General features: G+C 53.4%; 1 protein-coding gene across 1 annotated transcript in view; it reads left to right on the top strand.

Annotated features, from left to right (window-relative positions):
- LOC133356371 (ribosomal protein S6 kinase alpha-5-like) overlaps positions 1–17,589 on the top strand; it is a 51,261-nt gene extending 33,672 nt beyond the window's left edge. The window contains 6 exon segments of the mRNA XM_061573853.1: positions 2,094–2,264; positions 2,830–3,021; positions 4,153–4,312; positions 5,441–5,604; positions 6,344–6,584; positions 6,864–17,589. Coding sequence (XP_061429837.1) covers positions 2,094–2,264; positions 2,830–3,021; positions 4,153–4,312; positions 5,441–5,604; positions 6,344–6,584; positions 6,864–6,901 — 966 coding nt within the window. The 3' untranslated portion in view covers positions 6,902–17,589.
- Positions 17,590–18,195: the final 606 nt, after the last annotated feature.

The following is an 18,195-nucleotide window of genomic DNA, read 5'->3' as shown; positions in this document are numbered from 1 at the left end:
TTGCAGCCGCCTCCACAGTGCTGGATCGTGGGCGGTGCGATCCCTTTCACCTCTCCGCTGTGTTTGTGGTGGGCATGCTGCCGGACGTTTTGCTCCACGTGCTGGCCAGCAGTCTCCACCGTGAAGCCGTGAGATTTCTGGAGAGGCTTCCCCAGGACGCGCAGCGAAACGTCGGGCGTTGTGTCAAAACAATGACTCGGAGAATTGATTGTCAGGTCATGTGAACCTTATGGCGGTACCCCGGGGCACCGTAGTACCCCGGCTCTCGCATGATGTCCGTGATGTAGTGACTTTTAGTCTGTTGATGGGCGGCGATGCGGCAATCGGACTCATCTCGACGAGCTGTACACGATGCACCACTATAGTGCAGTGCGTACGAGCGTTCAGGGTTTCGGCGCAATCGTCCTCGCTGCGTTTCGACATCGCGGAGTGGCACATGATTTCGGATTGATTGGTACCCCAGTCGTGGAGTTAAGTACACCCCTGGAAAAAATAGTGTCCCAGAAATAGAATATTTACTTGCCTCGGCCATTTTGTATTATTTGGTACCCCGAGGTACCGCCATAAGGATCATGTGACGAACGTCACTCTGTGTTCTAGATTTGAAGCTTTCATGACTGCAAGGATCCATACTCTTAGTTTTTTACATGACTTTACCGAAAAAACTAAGAGTATGTCACTCTGTGTAACAGCGTGGGTGGGGAAGTGCTGCCTCCTTACTCTATATCAGAGGTCACTTGTATGTATGTTGAAATTCTTTCGCACCGTACGTAGCCAACTGTGCAAATCGGAGGTGCGGGGGAAGGACAACAAACTATGGGTCTCTGTGTGAGTCTATGGGTCTCTGTGTGAGTCTATGGGTCTCTGTGTGAGTCAATGGGTCTCTGTGTGAGTCTATGGGTCTCTGTGGGTCTCTGTGTGAGTCTATGGGTCTCTGTGTGAGTCTATGGGTCTCTGTGTGAGTCTGGGTCTCTGTGTGATTCTATGGGTCTCTGTGTGATTCTATGGGTCTCTGTGTGATTCTATGGGTCTCTGTGTGAGTCTATGGGTCTCTGTGTGAGTCTATGGGTCTCTGTGTGAGTCTATGGGTCTCTGTGTGGGTCTATGGGTCTCTGTGTGAGTCTATGGGTCTCTGTGTGAGTCTATGGGTCTCTGTGTGAGTCTATGGGTCTCTGTGTGAGTCTATGGGTCTCTGTGTGGGTCTACGGGTCTCTGTGTGAGTCTATGGGTCTCTGTGTGAGTCTATGGGTCTCTGTGTGAGTCTATGGGTCTCTGTGTGAGTCAATGGGTCTCTGTGTGAGTCTACGGGTCTCTGTGTGAGTCTACGTATGTATGTTAAAATGATTTCGCACCGTACAAAGCCAAGGGATCTCAGAGGTAGCTCGGACCATTCTCTGCGGGTCGTGCTGCTCTGCGAGAGCTGCGAATGGATTATCCCGTCTCGTGATGTGGCTCCTGTCGCGCAATCGGGGCAAACTTGGGGGAAGAGACGATAATATTTGTACGAACCCGAAACCATAATTTTATATTAACCGATAAGCCCCACTCGGCTATATAGCTCTTTTTCAGAAGTGAACTGGCCACTAACGCTAGCTCATTGAAGTGGCTTATCACGTGGACATTTATAGCAGCCAAATACTCTCAATGCACGTTTCTAAATGTGGAGGGAAAAACCGGAGGACCCAGTGAAAAATCCACGCGAGCAGAGGGAGAACATGCAAACTCGAAACATAGGGTCTGGATAGAACCCACGACCTCCTGTCTACCAGACAGGCTAGTTAACATCTCACCACCGTGGCCCCCTTTCAGTGTGCGGGGTCCCCGTCCCCTTTATGGAAACGAGGAATCTCTGGCCACAGCTTCCCGGGGGGCTGTCAGTGGAGACGAGAGAGGCCGCCCCCCCACCCCCACCCCCCCCCCCACCCCCCCCCTCAGTTGCTCAGCGTAAATTTAGTTCTTCGTGCCCCTCCGCCTCGGTGCCCGGGGCTTCCCTGCACTGCCGTGAGTTCCGCCGTGCTCCGCTCACCCGCGCCCCGCTCACCTGCGCCCTCTCCCTCCGCCTCCCCCTCCCCGCGCCCCCACCGCCCCCGCAGCTGCACACGTATCTGGTGATGGAGCTGCTCAAAGGCGGGGAGCTGCTGGAGAGGATCAAGAAGCGGTCGCACTTCAGCGAGACGGAAGCGAGCCGCATCATGCGCAAGCTCGTGTCCGCCACCTCCTTCATGCACGACACCGGGGTCGTGCACCGCGACCTCAAGCCCGAGGTCAGGGTCGCGCTCGCCGCCGTGTGGATCTGCCGTAGTTAGTGATAATGATCGAGAACATTTTCCATTGGCGCTTTCTCTGCATTGATTATTTGATAATTTTGCTGCTATAATGGTCTAAACTGGTAAGCCACTTTGTTGAGCTATCATTTGTGGCCAGGTCGCTTTAAAAAAATGTGAATGCGCTTGTAATAATTATTTATTTTCCTGCGATTCGCAAACCCGGTCACAAAATCTTGCGGGGTGTGTGCGCATCAAATCAGTTCCTCGTGCTGTTGAAGCGGTGGATGGTGTCGGTTAAAATTGTGATTTGAGACCCGTTTGTGTTCTGCTGCACACCGGTGTTAATCGCCAATACGTCCGAATATTGTTTTGCTGGCCGTCTTGAATGGGTAGGGCCTCTGTGCCCATGGTGGGCCATGTGGAATGATGCCGCCGGCTTCCCCCCCCCTCCCCACCTTGCGCTGTGGCCCCCCACGGTGCAGGTCACGCACGAGAGTCTTTACCGTCGTCATTTCTTGAATCCGCCCTCTCCCCCCCCTCCCCGTCGTTGTCGCCGGCGCAGAACCTGCTGTTTGCGGACGATACGGAGGGCGCCGCCATCAAGGTCATCGACTTTGGGTTCGCGCGGCTCAAGCCGCAGGACAACGCGCCGCTCAAGACGCCGTGCTTCACGCTGCAGTACGCCGCACCAGAGCTGCTGCAGCAAGCGGGATACGACGAGTCGTGCGACGTGTGGAGCCTCGGCGTCATACTCGTGAGTCGGCGTGTCCCACTCGCTCGCCCCCTTCGCTCTTCCGCGCTCGCTGCTGCTGCGGCTGCTGCTGCGGCTTCTGGGGCTGTTACCGCTGCTGCCACTGCTGCCATTGCTGTAGTCGGCAATCGATTATGATGATGATGCAGCACTTGCTGATTTACTCGAGTCTCTTGCTCACTCGCCCAGCGCCTAGTTCGCCTCCTCATCACTCTTCTTTCACGACTGATGACGACGATTTCTTCGAGTCGATTTGAAGGAGGATTCGAGTGACGTGCCACCGATGGTGGCCCGCCGACGACCAAAACTTCTCTCGTCACGTTTTATAATAATTCATCATCACCATGAACAATTCATCACTTCCTCCGAATAATATAATCCGTCATTGAGTACGTACAATGCAGGCACGCAGTTTGCGTTCACGCTCTCGGAGAAAGACGGAGGTTTAGAGGCGCGGGAACCCACTGGCAAGCACACAAGGGGGATCACACTAAATCGTTGACCGGCTCCATTCTTGAGTGTTTTGCGCATGTTGGGAGGAAACCGTAAGTACCCGGAGAAAAATCCCCCACGCGTAGTAAGGGAGAGGTGTAACACCCAATCCCAGTACAGACGGGAATACAGATGGACATTGTTCACAATGTCTATCTTTAAGAGATATTAACCCACTTGCTGTACTGCCATCACACCCTGGCCATAAGCTTCACGCTGCAAGAGGTGGCGACCATGACACCCATGGAGTTTCATGAGCGAGTGTGTGCTTGGTCGTGTTACGGTTAGCACTCTGACGATTATCTAAAGCGGTCCTGGGCTTCCCCTAGGTCGACTCAGTGTGTAAGCATCGCCATTGGGGAGACAACCCGTGTGTCGTTCCGGCCTGTATAGGTGCTCGCTAACAGCACTTGCCTCAACAGTCTGTGAAGGCTTTACGGGGGGATCTTTGTCTTTGTGATCCACCAAGCCTTGCTCACTCCACAGGGCCGAATTACACGTGCGGAAATATTCATCCAGCAGTGTATAGGTGGTGGCCGATGAAGATGAGATGTGGGCGGTGTTTGCGTTGTCGCTGATCTCTGCTGTCCGCTCCCACACCCCTGTCTGCTGCTGCTGCTGCGGCGGCGTCTGTGCGCACAGTACACCATGCTGTCTGGGCAGGTGCCCTTCCAGAGCCACGGGCAGCCCATGACCTGCAGCTCGGCCACCGACATCATGAGGAAGATCAAAGAGGGAGACTTCTCCTTCGAGGGGGAAGCCTGGCAGAATGTGTCGCAGGCCGCCAAGGATCTCATACAGGGTAGGGCTGCTGCTGCTGTTATTGCTGTGGCTGCTGATCATGCTGTTCCTGTCACTGCTGTACCTGCTGCAGCTGCTTCTTCTGCTCTTGCTGCTGCTTCTGCTGTAGCTCCTGTTTCTACTGCTGCTATTCGTGTGTTTGCTGCTGCTATTCGTGTGTCTGCTGCTGCTGTTATTCCTGTTGCTGCTGCTCATGCTGTTCCTGCTGTACCTACTGTTGCTGCTTCGTCTGTTCTTGCTGCTGCTTCTGCGGTAGCTTCTGCTGCTGCTATTGGTGTGTCTGCTGCTGCTGCTGTTATTCCTGTTGCTGCTGCTCATGCTGTTCCTGTTGCTGCTGTACCTACTGCTGCTGTTTCTTCTGCTCTTGCTGCTGCTTCTGCTGTAGTTCCCTGTTTCTTCTGCTGCTACTGTTGTTTCTGTTGCTGCACCTGGTACTGCAGTTGCTGCTGTACCTACTGCTGATGCTGCTGTTTCTTCTGCTCTTGCTTCTGCTTCTGCTGTAGCTCCTGTTTCTACTGCTGCTATTCGTGAGTCGACTACTGCTGTCATTCCGGGTCAGAATGCTTCCCGATAGTGAAGCGTCTGCCTGTCTCTCTGCTGCTGCTGCTGCCTTAAGCGATGGCTCAGCTCCTGACTTGACACAAAACAACTCGAGTTCTGCTCTGCTCGTGCTTTCGTAAATCAATCCACCTCGCTCCCAAACACCGTACAGCCTGCCAGCCGTAACACAGAACCACTGCACGTGCGCAGCTGCATGAGGGCCTCCCCACGCCGTGAGGGCCGTGACGGTGATTCGGCGGTGGTGTTTGCGCAAAGTCTTTGTGTATTTTCCCGCACCTCTGATTAGCACAGTTGGCTACGTACGATGCGAAAGAAGTTTCAACATACATACGTATTGTGTGTGGTGGTTGTCTGTGCTTGAGATGCTGGTTGTGTTGCAGACATAGTGGTTGTGTGGTAGATGTGGTGGTTGTGTGGTAGACATGGTGGTTGTGTGGTAGATGTGGTGGTTGTGTCGTAGACATGGTGGTTGTGGTAGGGGTGGTGGTTGTGCGTGGTGCATGTGTCACGTGAGCGGTGTTCGTGACCGAATCTGTGCGGTATGTGGTGCCGCGGTTGTGGCGAGCAGGGCTCCTCACGGTCGACCCCAGCAAGCGCGTGAAGATGAGCGGCCTGCGCTACAACGAGTGGCTACAGGATGGGAGCCAGCTCTCCTCCAACCCGCTGCTCACACCCGACGTCCTCGTCTCCTCCGGCTCCTCCGTCAACACCTACTTCAAAGCCACGTTCCACGTGAGGCCCGTGCCGCCGGGGTCAGGGGTCATGCCGTCGGAGTCACACTGCCGGGTCGCACTGCCAGGGTCGCGCTGCCAGGGTCGCACTGCTAAGGTCACCGCCGGGGTCACGCCGCCGGGGTCACGCCGCCAAGGTCGTGCCGCTGGGGTCGCATGGCCAGGGTCGAGCCGGTGTTGAGGATTCGGGCTTACCAGATCATTTGCAAAGACAACGATCCCCCAGATAGCCTTAACAGACAGTTGGAGCAAGTCCTGTTAGCGAGCACCTGTGAAGGTAAGCACGGCACACGAGGGGGTGGGTGGCCAACACCATGTCCGGCTCATTTGAGGCTGAGTAGACCTCGGGGAGGCCCAGGACCGGTTCAGATAATCGTCACGAGTGTTGGTGGCCGTGATCAGGGGTCGCCGGGTTTGTAGCGCAGCATGCTACGCTCTCTCACACACCCCTACCCACTCACCACTTCCCTGCCCTTCATCTCCTGTTCTAAAGCCCTCACAATAATAATAACCTTGCTCCATTCTGGAAACGTGTTCCACTCTCATCTGTCGCAACTCTTGACAGCGATGTTATTTATTTTCCGGCCACTTCACGGTTTTAGGCCCCACGCTCGGTAACCGTGTAAATATTAAACACGTTCGCGCCGTGCAGCGCGAGTGGCCGGTCCGGTGACACCCCCTCACCATCCCGCATGGCTCTCCCCCCCACCCCTTCACTGCGCCCCCCACACCTCCCGCAGGCCTTCAACCAGTGCAAGCGCGAGGGCTTCTGCCTGCAGAAGGTGGACAATGCTCCGCTGGCAAAGCGGCGCAAGATGAAGAAGAGGAGCACAAGCACGGAGACGAGGAGCAGCTCCAGCGAGAGCTCCACCTCCTCCTCCTCGCAGCCCCACGGCGAGTCTCCTGCTCGCCACGATCATCATCATCATCTTCGTCACCCACCTCTTCCCCGTTTCACCTCCTCCTTCTCCCAGCCTCACGGCAAGTCTCATCGTCGTCGTCGTCACCCACATCTTTCCAGTTTCACCTCCTCCTCCTTCCAGCCTCAAGGCAATTCTCATCATCATCATTGTCGTATTTGAAAAATGGATTTGGTTGGGTTAGGAACCAAAACTCAATTGTGAATCCAAACGTTGGCTGCGAGAGGCTGCTGCGTGCCAATAATGTTACGGGGGAGGCTGTGGCTTTCTTCCGGTTAAATTACCAACCTATAATACTCACCTTGTATTCCTTCTCCTCCCTCCTCCCGTGTTTCCACAGCCACGCCGAAGGTGGTGAAGTTCAAGGACAAGTCTTAAAGGGCCCGTCGAAAAGAAAGAACGCCGAACATTTGACTCCCGCTCGGCGAGCGGCGGGGGGGGAGCCTGCGGGCCCCCCCGCCGCGGAGGGACGCGAGCGAAGCGCGGAGTCGGCGAAGCGTGGAACTCTCCTCCCCCTCCTACGCCCCTCCCCCCAGCACTTTACACGCCCCACGGCCATCAGGATCCCCGTGCTGTCCACACAGACGGCCCCTGGGCAGCGTGGGCAGGTGGAGCGCAGCGCGCAGCCTGCGTCCCGCCGCCCCCGCTGTGCTGCCCACGCCTCTGTGCGAAGAGCCGCTGCTGCGAGCCGGTGCTGTTGACTGCCGCCGGTGGTGTTGACGACCACCGCCGGTGGCTTTGACTACCGCCGGTGGCTTTGACTACCGCCGGTGTGAGTGAGAGTGACCGGCGGTGTGAAGTGCCGGCGTGCGAGTCGCCCCACCGGGTGTCAACGCCGACGAGTGCGAAGCGCGGGGTCCGTTCGTGGCGCCGCCCGTCTCCCGGCGGCGCGCACCGCGAGGACTGGGCCGCCCACGTTCCGCGCCCGGGCGCTCTACGTCGAACCGCGGCTGGAGGACTTCATCCTGGTTCCGATCTCTCGATGCTTCCACGGAGGGGTCCGGTGGCCCCCGACGGCGACGACGTACGCCGCTCCGTAGCTCCCGGTGGCCCCGGTTGGCGCTTTGCTGCAAACGGGGTGAGGCCGACGACGTGTACCCTGGCGCTGACACGCGGGGGCGGGGAGGTAACGACTTCGGCTTTTAAGATGCGAAGAATGACCTCGGCCGTTGTTTTTTGAATGTTCCACAAAAATGATACGAAAAGAGGTTGCTGTGCAGAGCTGTATTTTTCTAAGGGTATTTAATTTGTTTTACAGAACGAAATATTTTGAGCGTTACAGAAGCTCCCCTCCCCCCGTGACTGCTGACATGCGAAGCATTACCTTGTTTTTAGAAACCTATTAATTTAATCGCTTTGGAGAGCTCTGGTTAAAAGTCGCGGGTTGGTATTTACCGGCGCGTTTCGTATTTTATATTCCGATGCGCGACTTTCACCGTCGGCGTTCGCGCATCGGTCGTTGATGTCGCACACGAGGTTACGAGACGGTCGACCGTGGCATGGCACCCCGAGCGCTGTTCACCACGACGGGAGTTGAGAAGTCGTGCGCTCGCCACGCTTGGTGACGTCGATTCTGAGAGAACCGGGGCCGACTCGCGCTCTCCCGTTCGCTCGCTCGACTCATCGACTTGCTCGCTCGCTCGCTAATTGACTTGTTCACTAACTCGCTCAATCTCGCGCTCACTCGTCGATTCACTCGCCTGGCGTCTCGCTCACTGGTTAAACTAAAGCACCGAGGCGCATCTCGCCACGGGCCGAGTGCATCAGCCAAGAGCTGGTCATCGGACAGGAGATTACAAAATCCCTCATGTCTGGGATCATCACCTGGGGGGGAGGGCTCGTTACCTGGAAGCTCACGGGCCACATCTGGCACAAGAAGGCCGTTCGGAGCGGCTTCTACGAGATAAGGTGCGGCGAGAGAGATGAGCATGAGATGGAGAGAGAGAGCCGCAGACAAGATGAAAGATGAGTGAAATCAAAGTGGCATAGACGGACGAGAGGTGCGGGACGAGATGGCGGTCTGGCGAGGTGAAACGCGCGAGAGAGCTGCCAGACGGAGAGGCAAGAGATCAGCGGTCGCGTCCGTAACCGTCACAACTTGGCGGCAACTTGGCGGCATTTTCGCACGCGACGCCGTGGCACGACCGCGGCCTGCCCAGCACACGCTCGGTTCGTGGGGGGTGCGGACCCGCCGGACAATTTTGATGGATTAAGCCCCCTGACCTATAGCGTTACGGTACAAACTGGTCCATGGCCAGTCTAATAACTGTGGGTGGGCGTGCATGTCGCACTAGGGGGTGGTGGTGGTGAATAATGCCGAGGGCTAGCCGGTCATCTGGCTGTGATGCAGCGAAAGAAGCGGGTGGCTCCCACTCGGAATACTCGGGGAGTAGAGTTCGGAGTGTGGCACAGTCTCCGCCAAAGGTTTGATCTTGTTTGGAATTTTTTTTACGAATGTGGGGGTGTCTCCTCGTTGTAAATTTTTTTTTATATTCCTTCCCATGTGGTGAACACTCAAGGTTTATTGGCAAAGCTTCTGGTACTTGCTTAAAGCGCGCGAAGGCGCTCACATCGGTGGCAGTAAATCACATACGTCAACTTTCGTTGAGCAACCTTTGCCGAGGCCCCCTAAGGAACGCACAAATCTTGCTCACGGGCCACCCGTTTTTACACCCTACCAGAGCATGGGCAAAAAGTGCGCAAGTTTTTTTTTTAGGTCGCACGTTCAGATTGGTGCTTTCCGGGTGGCCGTGCTTAAAAACAGGCGGCCAAACATAGCCGCCTTGCACCATTACCCAAACGCCACGGATCTCACGGGCGCAGCGTGCGGCTGTGAGCATCGTCGGGAAACTGGGGACAGCTGGGAAGTTTCGCAACGAAAAACGTGGGTTCTTGTATCCTGCGCGTGGAACAACAACGGCATCGTCATCTCGCATGTAACCGCCGTTAAGAGTCGGCGCTGACCCAACACCCCCCTCCCCCCCCCCCCCCCGTGTTGGTTTCTTTGCACGCGCCACGACACTGTTCCTCTTGAGGACGTTGCCTCTGCGGGGACCGGCAGAGACTCCGCGGCCCCGCACACAAGTGGGGGGTGGGGGTAGTGCCCAGTGCCAAGGCTCCACCTCTGATTAGCACGGTTGGCTATGTACGGTGTGAAAGAAGTTCAAGTTCAGTGTACATACGTACGTACAATCAATGTGATGACCGTACACTTCAGTTCTAATCGTTGCACTGACACTTTACACCACTGCCCCTCCGCCTCCTGTTTGCCCTGCTTTTTTGAGTCGGGGCCTTCTGGCAAAAGCGATCTGCTCATCCGCCGCAGCCTTTACGCATGCACACACGGTCAGTTAAAAGCCCTGCTGCAGGCTTGCATACACCTGGCACACTGCAATAGGAGCAGCTGACTTGTCTTTCCGGAGACGTTTTCCACAGAGCCGCAAATGTAAACTCGCCGACCGGCCGCCGATTAAAGGCGCGAGGTGTCCGGGTCCGCTCCTAATCCACAGCGTGCTTTTCCCCGGGTCGGGCTGCGTGTTGAGCTTTTACCCCTCAACTTTTTTGTTTTTGTGCCACGCACGACTCAACCGTGGGCACCTTCACGTAATTCGAGCCCTTGTGGGTGCCCCGTCGTAGCCCGCAATCGGCGGCGCGTGGCAAAAGCTCGAGGGAAGAAGTTGAATAGGCGCGGACCGACCCTGAACGCCGCACGTGGATCAGCTGGCCGCGTTTAGGTGTCGTGAAGGCTTTTTTTTTTCTAAACAAGGCCACGGGACTCTCCCTCTTTCACCCACCGCCTCTGCGTGGCTAACCGGAGCACCCGAGTCCTTTCGGTTGAGGCTGATCGAGCGCCGCTCCACGAGTTGGCGGTCGTGCCCGGTGCCTGGCGGGCACCGGCGTGGTATGGTAGTGCACGCTTTTCATGGCTTTACTTGAAACACGGGGCGGCACAGACGTCAGGATTTTACCGGTGCACGACTCGAGCACTTGAACAAGGGCTTACGCTGTCGCTTGCCGCCTAGCTCCGTCGTATCCTTGGGGTTTTTATCGGTGGCGGCGGCGACATCGCACGTTTAAAGCGAGGATTTTCTTTTTTTAGCGCCTGTTCCTGGCGGGCAGTCCGAGTAATACTGCTGAGCACTGTGCATTGGCGACGCGCTTACAAGAGACTATCACGTCACTGTGATTATTTGAAACAACCCTTTTAAATCCAGTCTTGCCGTGCAGACGCCGGCACGCCCCTTCCACGCGTACGTTTGTGGCGAGTCGTGGGAGGCCTGGCGTTTTTCTGCATTTTCTTGACGTTGGCAATATTCTTGGGGCAGACGGCCCGATTTTACCGCGTCTAGTGAGGCGCGACCCGTGGCGTGACCCCTGCACGCGCGTCCCCGTAAATCCGCGCGTTGGCGGACGGAGCGTTTCCTGCACAAAGCCGTGTGTTGTCGTGTACTTTTTAAAAGCCTTCTGAAGCTTGTTTTTTGGTAAGGCCGGTGGGGACGGGGGTGGGATGTTGCCTGAGAGTCGGAAGAACGTCACGTATCCCAGAAGACCCCTTCGAGGCGTTGAGCTCGCACTGTGCCCGTGCCAGGTTTATTTATTGAAATGCAACGAAGCCTCCGAAAAGGGGAAGGGGTCGACCGACGTCTCCGGGCTCCCTGCCGCCGCCTCCTCCTGCTCGGCCCAGCCGACTCTCCGCTCTGTCGAACCGCGGGTTGGATGAGGACAGCGAGAGATCGAAAATATGCATCGTGCGCAAGAGAGAGTTTTGTTTTTTTAATGAACGCGTTCGAACAGACTGCCCGACGAGGCTTCCTCGCGATTGGTGCCGTCGACGCGCGAACGGTGGGGGGTGGGGGGGGTGGGAGATCCACGCACAAGCACGACCGTCGTCCCTCGTGTCGGTTTTTACGACCGTTTGTCGTCGAACAATATGAATTGGCAATCCTGTGACGGTTGTTTGCCCGCGGAAAAGGAACGATCTTTAAATGTTTCGTAATGGCATGCGCACCCAGTGGGGATTTTGTCCGAGGATGAGCGGCGTTTGTTGGGTCGGCATTGTTAAGTTATTGTATGGGCTGCTGTGTACTAAATGAGGGATGCTGTATGCGGAGTGTTGCACGTGGAGTTTTGAAGGTCAGCGGGACCGGTCGCAACTGCAAGTGAACCGTTGACCACTTCTCGTCCTTCCATCTCGAAAGATCTTCACACCGGAGGACGGATATCCACCAGCGTTTACCCGTGTTAATGGCAGCTTTGGCGAGCCAAGCAAATGTTTTTGTAGACTTTTCAAATGGACTTTTTTTATTTCCTGAAACAAATATTTCCGACTACTGTACCACCAGCAATAGGGATGGCTGCCGTGTGGAATCGCCTGAATCTCCGATAGCAGTGGGTCGCTGCACCAAGCGCCATGACGATCCATTGCGATGAATCTCGACGGGACTCCCGCAGTGATGCACCAGAAAGCTTTGACCAACAATAGCCACTGTAGACTTCAGACGTGAAGTACTAGCGCCATCCATTGGTGGACGTTTTTACCGTATTTTAACATTTGAATTCATAGGTATTTTCTATTAAAAATCTACGATCTGCCTGTGGATCATGATCCTCTTACTGGCCACCGCCGATCTAAAAGTGGCTCTCCGCTTTTTAAAACTTTACCGCAATTTCTCTTTTTGCCGCTCTGTTCTGCTGTACGCGTCACCGAACCGGCGATGCGTACGGGGCGGGGGGGGGGTTCGGGTTTAAGTATCTCGCCGAAACCACGGCAGCGTCAAGACCACGCGGCAGCCGCCCCTTATCTCGTTCCGAGACTCAATCGCTCAAGAAACCGAGACAATCAAAGTGGCCGCAGCAACGCGTCGACCTTCGCTTAAATGTTGACTTGCTCTGGGTGACTTTGTGTGGAGCGCCAACTTCCTGTCCTCGTTGCTCTGTTGTGCACACACAACAGAGTAATCACGGCTTTACACGTCCCACTTTGTGTATTAATTCCGGGGTCGCTGGTAAACTGGCACCTGGTGCTTGTAGCCAGAGCCAAAGTTAGAGAGGTGCTCCTGACCTAGATGTGGTGTTGCCGGAGGTAGAAATTATTTTGGGCAGAATTGGCTGACAACAAGGCTCGCGCACTGTAAAACATCCGTATGACCTGTGGCATTCGTAATCAGAAAATGTATTTATACTGGAGGAATCCGATGAGCTATAAAGCTATTTTTCACAGATGACCAGTAGGGGCGGCTAAGAACGTCACAACAACAAAACAAAAACATGATCATAGTGCAATGTACAAGAAAGGTAAACAAAATCGCCCAAAAAAACAAATAAAACTAAACCATTCCCATCCTACTAGGCAATGCCCACCGAGGTATTCACTCGTTTGTTAGAAGCGACCTGGCCACAAATGATAGCTCAACAATGTGGCCCATCATTTGGACATTTATAGCAGCAAAATTAATCTAAATAATTCGTGTGTTTCTTAATGTGGAGTGTCCAAGGCGAGCTGGTAATGAAGGTGGACATTGTGCATCATCTCCGCCCAGCCTCTCGCGCAGTGGGGCTCTTCCTCAAATCCTAACTTCAAACCTAATGAAGTATATATCCTTACGCTCACATCAACTGATATTTAAAGTGCTATTTTAATTGGTCTTTATACAAACGGTCCACAAGTTAGTCTACGTTTAAAGTTGGTATCGCGAGAGGTGTCTCACCGGCTTTTGGAGGCCTTCATCCAGCAGTGGGTGGCAGGGTGGTGGCAGCAGCAGTGATGACACTTGAGCCTCCTCACAGTTCGAAGCGCCTGGGTTCGATTCCCGCATTGGGGAGAATTCCTGTGTGGAGTTTGTGGTTCTCCCCCTGTTCTGCATGGGTTTTCTCCTGGTCTTCTTGTTCACCCCCCCCCCCCCACCATCATAGCTAAAACACATGATCAGTATAACGGGTATTGGCCAAGCATCCCCAATGCTGAGAAATTACCGGCAAATTACTTGGTTGGGACTCCACAAAGCAACGTCACCCACGACCTATTGAAAATTTGTCAGGACCCTCCTGAAAAGAAGAGTCTTGAGACTCACCGGGTGAGTCTCTCCCGGGTAAGCGAGGGCACTAATCGGTGGATTGACGTTGGAGGACGACGGTGACGATGGCGGTGGGAGAGTTGGCGCTCTCACGAATGGCCCTCCTGGTGTCGCCATGCTGCAAGGGGGCAGTTGGGGATGCCCCTCGAGCTGGTCTAGACATTTGAAAATTGCGTGAATTCATCTCGAAGCTTAAGACCAACTCGCTTATTGTATCGAGGCGCGTTTTACTTCCGCGTGTGGTTATGGAGTTTGGCTCTCTCGGCGTGCATGCGTGCGTGTGTGTACATAGGGTGCCATCGCTGTACGGAGAAATGTCTCTGCCGAGTGTGCGAACGAGGGTTTTAATGACTTTTGAGAGAGGCGGCTGCCGAATTGTGTCGTACAATCCTGGATTTGACTTTGTGGCTGGGTTCGCAGCAGAGTTATTTTAAAGTTGACAATGTCACCTGTGACTGTCCGGTAGTAACTGCCCACCGCTGAAAACTTGAAGGCTTCCATAACCGAGGTTTTTTTTTGGTTCAGATCATGTTAACATAAATGTGTCGTTAGGCCTACCACTATGCGACACAGCTAATTCTTGAGGGTTTGTCACGGAAACAAAAACGTGCCAATTCGTTACTAGGTCAGCACACCGGTGGTGTGTTGGAGAATGAACCCACAACATTTACAATTCGAGTGCTGTGACGTTTCACCGGTAATTACAACAACAACCAGCGTTAAATATTAACGCGATCTAACCCAAATAACCCGTGTTATGGAGGCTGCTTGTTGTTGTAATTACTGGTGAAACGTCACGGTACTGTAATTGTTTCTGGGTTCGAGATCGCGTAAATATTTACACGATGAAACCGAAAAAACTGTATTATGGATATTGGTCGCGAAAGCCTAGGAAACAACAACCAGCCTCATCAGGCGACAGCCACAGAGTCGTGGAGAAATCCTCCTCCTGTCGCTTGCACCGTTAACGTCTCGGCAACTGTTAGAAAGGCAACGGCGTAATCTTACCCGGATCGACTGGGTGCGGACGCGCGCCGGTGTGCAGAGAGGTGATCTTGACCGTTTGACGTCTACTGCCCACAGCGCACGCCGGCCGTCGAGTCCGTTGAGGTTTTCCCGGCGGGGGGCGTTGCGATGTTCGAGTCGAGTCTCTTGCGTCTGTAAAGACGACCGCAGTGGCCACACGCACAGCAGCTGGGCTCGGTCGCCCGGTGCTTGCGATGTCCAAGGTGAGCTTCGGTCTACTTTTTGGGGGTCAGATTTACGGCAAAGCAGGCGTTCAAATGCGTGTGAAACTTGACCTCAAAAATGTGCACGAGTAACCTTGTGTTTTGTAACCTTGTATCTGCTACAAGTTACCATTCAACAGTTAGACCAGTTGGTATCCACAACGCTCACACAGATACCGCTTGTTGCACTTACAGCCCCTGCTGTAAAACCCACTGCTGGATGAGGGGGGGGTGGGGCTTGTTGTGACGAGGGTTATTCCAGTGACTCTTCATCACGCTGGGCGGTCCGGGTTGGTGAAGGTGACGGAACGTACAAGTGCAGTACAACAGCAAATGTTGCCCCGCTGTGGCGCATGTCAACCAACTTCATAAAAACCCTTCGCGCCCAAGCTTCCGTATGTCTCGACAATCTATCCGTGGTTTCCCCGCGGTTCTCGATGGACGCCACGGTGGTGATGTTAACGGCCTCGCCTGGTATGCAGGAGGTCGTGGGTTCGATCCCGATCCTGGCGTTGCCTGCTGGATATTTGGAGTTTGCGTGCACTCCCCGTGGTCGCGTGGATATTTCTCCGGGTCCTCCGGTTTTTCCTTCCACATTTAGAAACGTGCGTTTAGAGTAGTTGGCTGCTGATATACATTTTCCACATGATAAGCCACTTTGAGGGGTTATTCGTCGCCGGGGTCACTTCTGAAAAAAGAACTACATAGCTCAGCGGGGCCTTACCTAATAAAAAAAACCTACTTAGTCCCACTTGAGACCATTGGGAGCTCGATACTCGATTGTTGACTCGAGTTCAGTGCGCCACACGCCGCATGCTGACACTCACTCGATCTGTGTCCACGTTGTGACGGTGCTCCAAGCGATGCTGCAGCAACTGTCAAGCGTGCAACAACATTTAGTCCCGTGGGCAGAGCAAGCGTCGCCCAGCACTTTAGGCCGCAAAGCATTCGCCATATAAAACTATTAAACTTGTTGTTTATTTTATCAGGTAAGGCCCACTGAGCTGCATAGCTCTTTTTCAGAAGTGACCTGGCTCTCACAAATGATAGCTCAACGAAGTGGCTTCTCATCATCACGTGGCAATGTATAGCAGCCGAATACTCGAAACGCAGGTTTTTCAATGTGGAGAGAAAAACCGGAGGACCCAGAAGTAAAATCCACACGACCACGGGGAGAAACATGTGAACTCCAAATATACAGCAGGCATCAGGGTCGAACCCACAACCTCCTGTATAGGCGAGGTAGTTCAAGAGGTAGTTAACATCTCACCACCGTGACACCTGCAAAATTGGTACGGGCTTAGCTCGATATGAACGTTGGCCTTGCGTTCTGAAAAGTCTCATTACATAACCTAAGATGCCCATGTTCCTAACAAATTGTTTTCTGACGCAAAAACACACAAATATAAACGCTTGTCAACTCGGCTAAGATATTTCTCCCTCATAAATGTGTGGGAATAATAAATAACGAGACGTGTGATTAACGAAAAAAAAACACTGCGCACCGCAATTTACTAACCAGGAACGGCGGCGGTGCAAGTCGCGTGACGTGAAGCTGCGGTGGCGAGGGCCGGAGGGGGGTGACTGGGGTGGGTTGAGAGGGTCAGGAGGAGCCCTCTGCCTCCTGACCCTGTTGGTCATCAAACGTAACAACGAAACAAACGGGGACGTAAAGAGAACAACAACAATGTCCATGTGTTAAGTGGAATACTGTACTTTGATAGCACCCCACTCAATCCTAATTAGAAATTTTCGGTAAAGTCACGTAGGTATAAAATCAATCGCGACGTTTTGATTGCAACGATTGCAATCGAACGTCGTGATTTAATTTCTTTTATTTTATACCTACGTGACTTTACCGAAAGAACCAAAGAGTAACACCCCACTCATTCTAAACGGGTTGCCACGTGATTCACTGTTGGCCACATAGGGAAATTGGAACCACCTCAGGTTGAACTCGCTCGTCTGGGCTCGTGAACGACCAATTGCAAAAGTCCCAATATCCCTGCCACCCTCTCAGTCCAGAGTGAATCGTGAGGCGCGTGATTGAAGGGAGGTTTTATTTCTTTACATTAACAAGCTTGCCTTGTAACTCGGGAGTTAACATCTTGGCGAGAAAAGCACACCGGAAGGTTAAACAATGCACCGTTGTCTTTGAAAGCAAGTTGTACAAAAGGTCTGTCCAACTGCGGGATGAAGGCCCTGCCCTTCACTGTAAGTCGCGAGGGATTCTTTGACCATTACTGGACTCCACTGATGGCCAGAGTGCATGTGAAGCGGAGGCTCCGGAGGTTGTGCGCAGTGATTTGTACGAACCTAGCAAACCCGAGCTTTAGATTCACGGTCAGTGTCGGCGGCGGCGGCGGCGAGGTGATGTTTGGACTGGCCCTGGGCGTCCACCCAGTGAAGCCACGGGGAGGCCCTTCATCCAGCAGTGGACTGACGAAGGGCTGTACACAACAACAAGGCATTTTATTCGTGTTGAATGTCAAAATGTAATACTGTACACATCGAAGCATGTTGAAATCTGTGCTGCATTTTAATAGAATCGGCATTGCGTATGATTTTATCCTCGTATTTTAGTTGTCTCGGTTTTAAAATGGCACGAGTATATCTGTATTATAGTCCGGCCATCGTTCACCCCCCCCCCTCCTCGAGTTGCATTGCTCTCACAGTTACGCGTGCGCGCACCCGCTTCTGTGACCAACACCGACGATTGTTACCCGCCGAGTTTTTCAAAGCATTAAATAAAACGTTAACGTACGCGGCGCTCTCGACGATGCATTGTGGGATGTTTGCCGTGAAGTTTCACGTTTTGTCGTTTCCATGAACGTGGGGAAAACCTCGTGTTGGCTCGACTTAACCGCAAAATTGATTTCTCCCTGATCGCGAGTTGATGGTCAGACAGACAGAGTTGGATTGATAAAAAAAGTTACATTTACAGAAATTAAACTACATTTTTAAGGCCCGCTGAGCTATATGATTCATTTTGAAAAGCAACCAACCAGACCACAATTAATAGCTCAACGAATTGGCTTATCATGGGAAAATGTATATCAGCAGCCAAATAATCTAAAAGCATAGCGATGCATAGAGACCCATGGAGACACATAAAGAGACCCGTCGATTAAAATAAAATTTAACGATTTTAATTTTAACAGGTAAGGCCCACTGAGCGATACAGCTCTTTTTCAGAAGCGACCTGGCCACATGATTGCTCAATGAAGTGGTTTATCACGTTGTGGAAATTTATAGCAGCCAAATACTCAACGCATGCTTCTAAATGTGGAGAGGAAAACTAGAGGACCCGGAGAAAAATCCACACGACCACAGGGAGAAAGAACATGCAAAACTCCAAATATACAGCAGG

This window comes from Lethenteron reissneri, chromosome 53 (genome assembly GCF_015708825.2).
Source record: "Lethenteron reissneri isolate LAM-NWPU_2019-01 chromosome 53, ASM1570882v1, whole genome shotgun sequence".
Classification (NCBI taxonomy): Eukaryota; Metazoa; Chordata; class Hyperoartia; order Petromyzontiformes; family Petromyzontidae; genus Lethenteron; species Lethenteron reissneri.
This window is presented reverse-complemented; position numbering and strand designations above follow the sequence as displayed.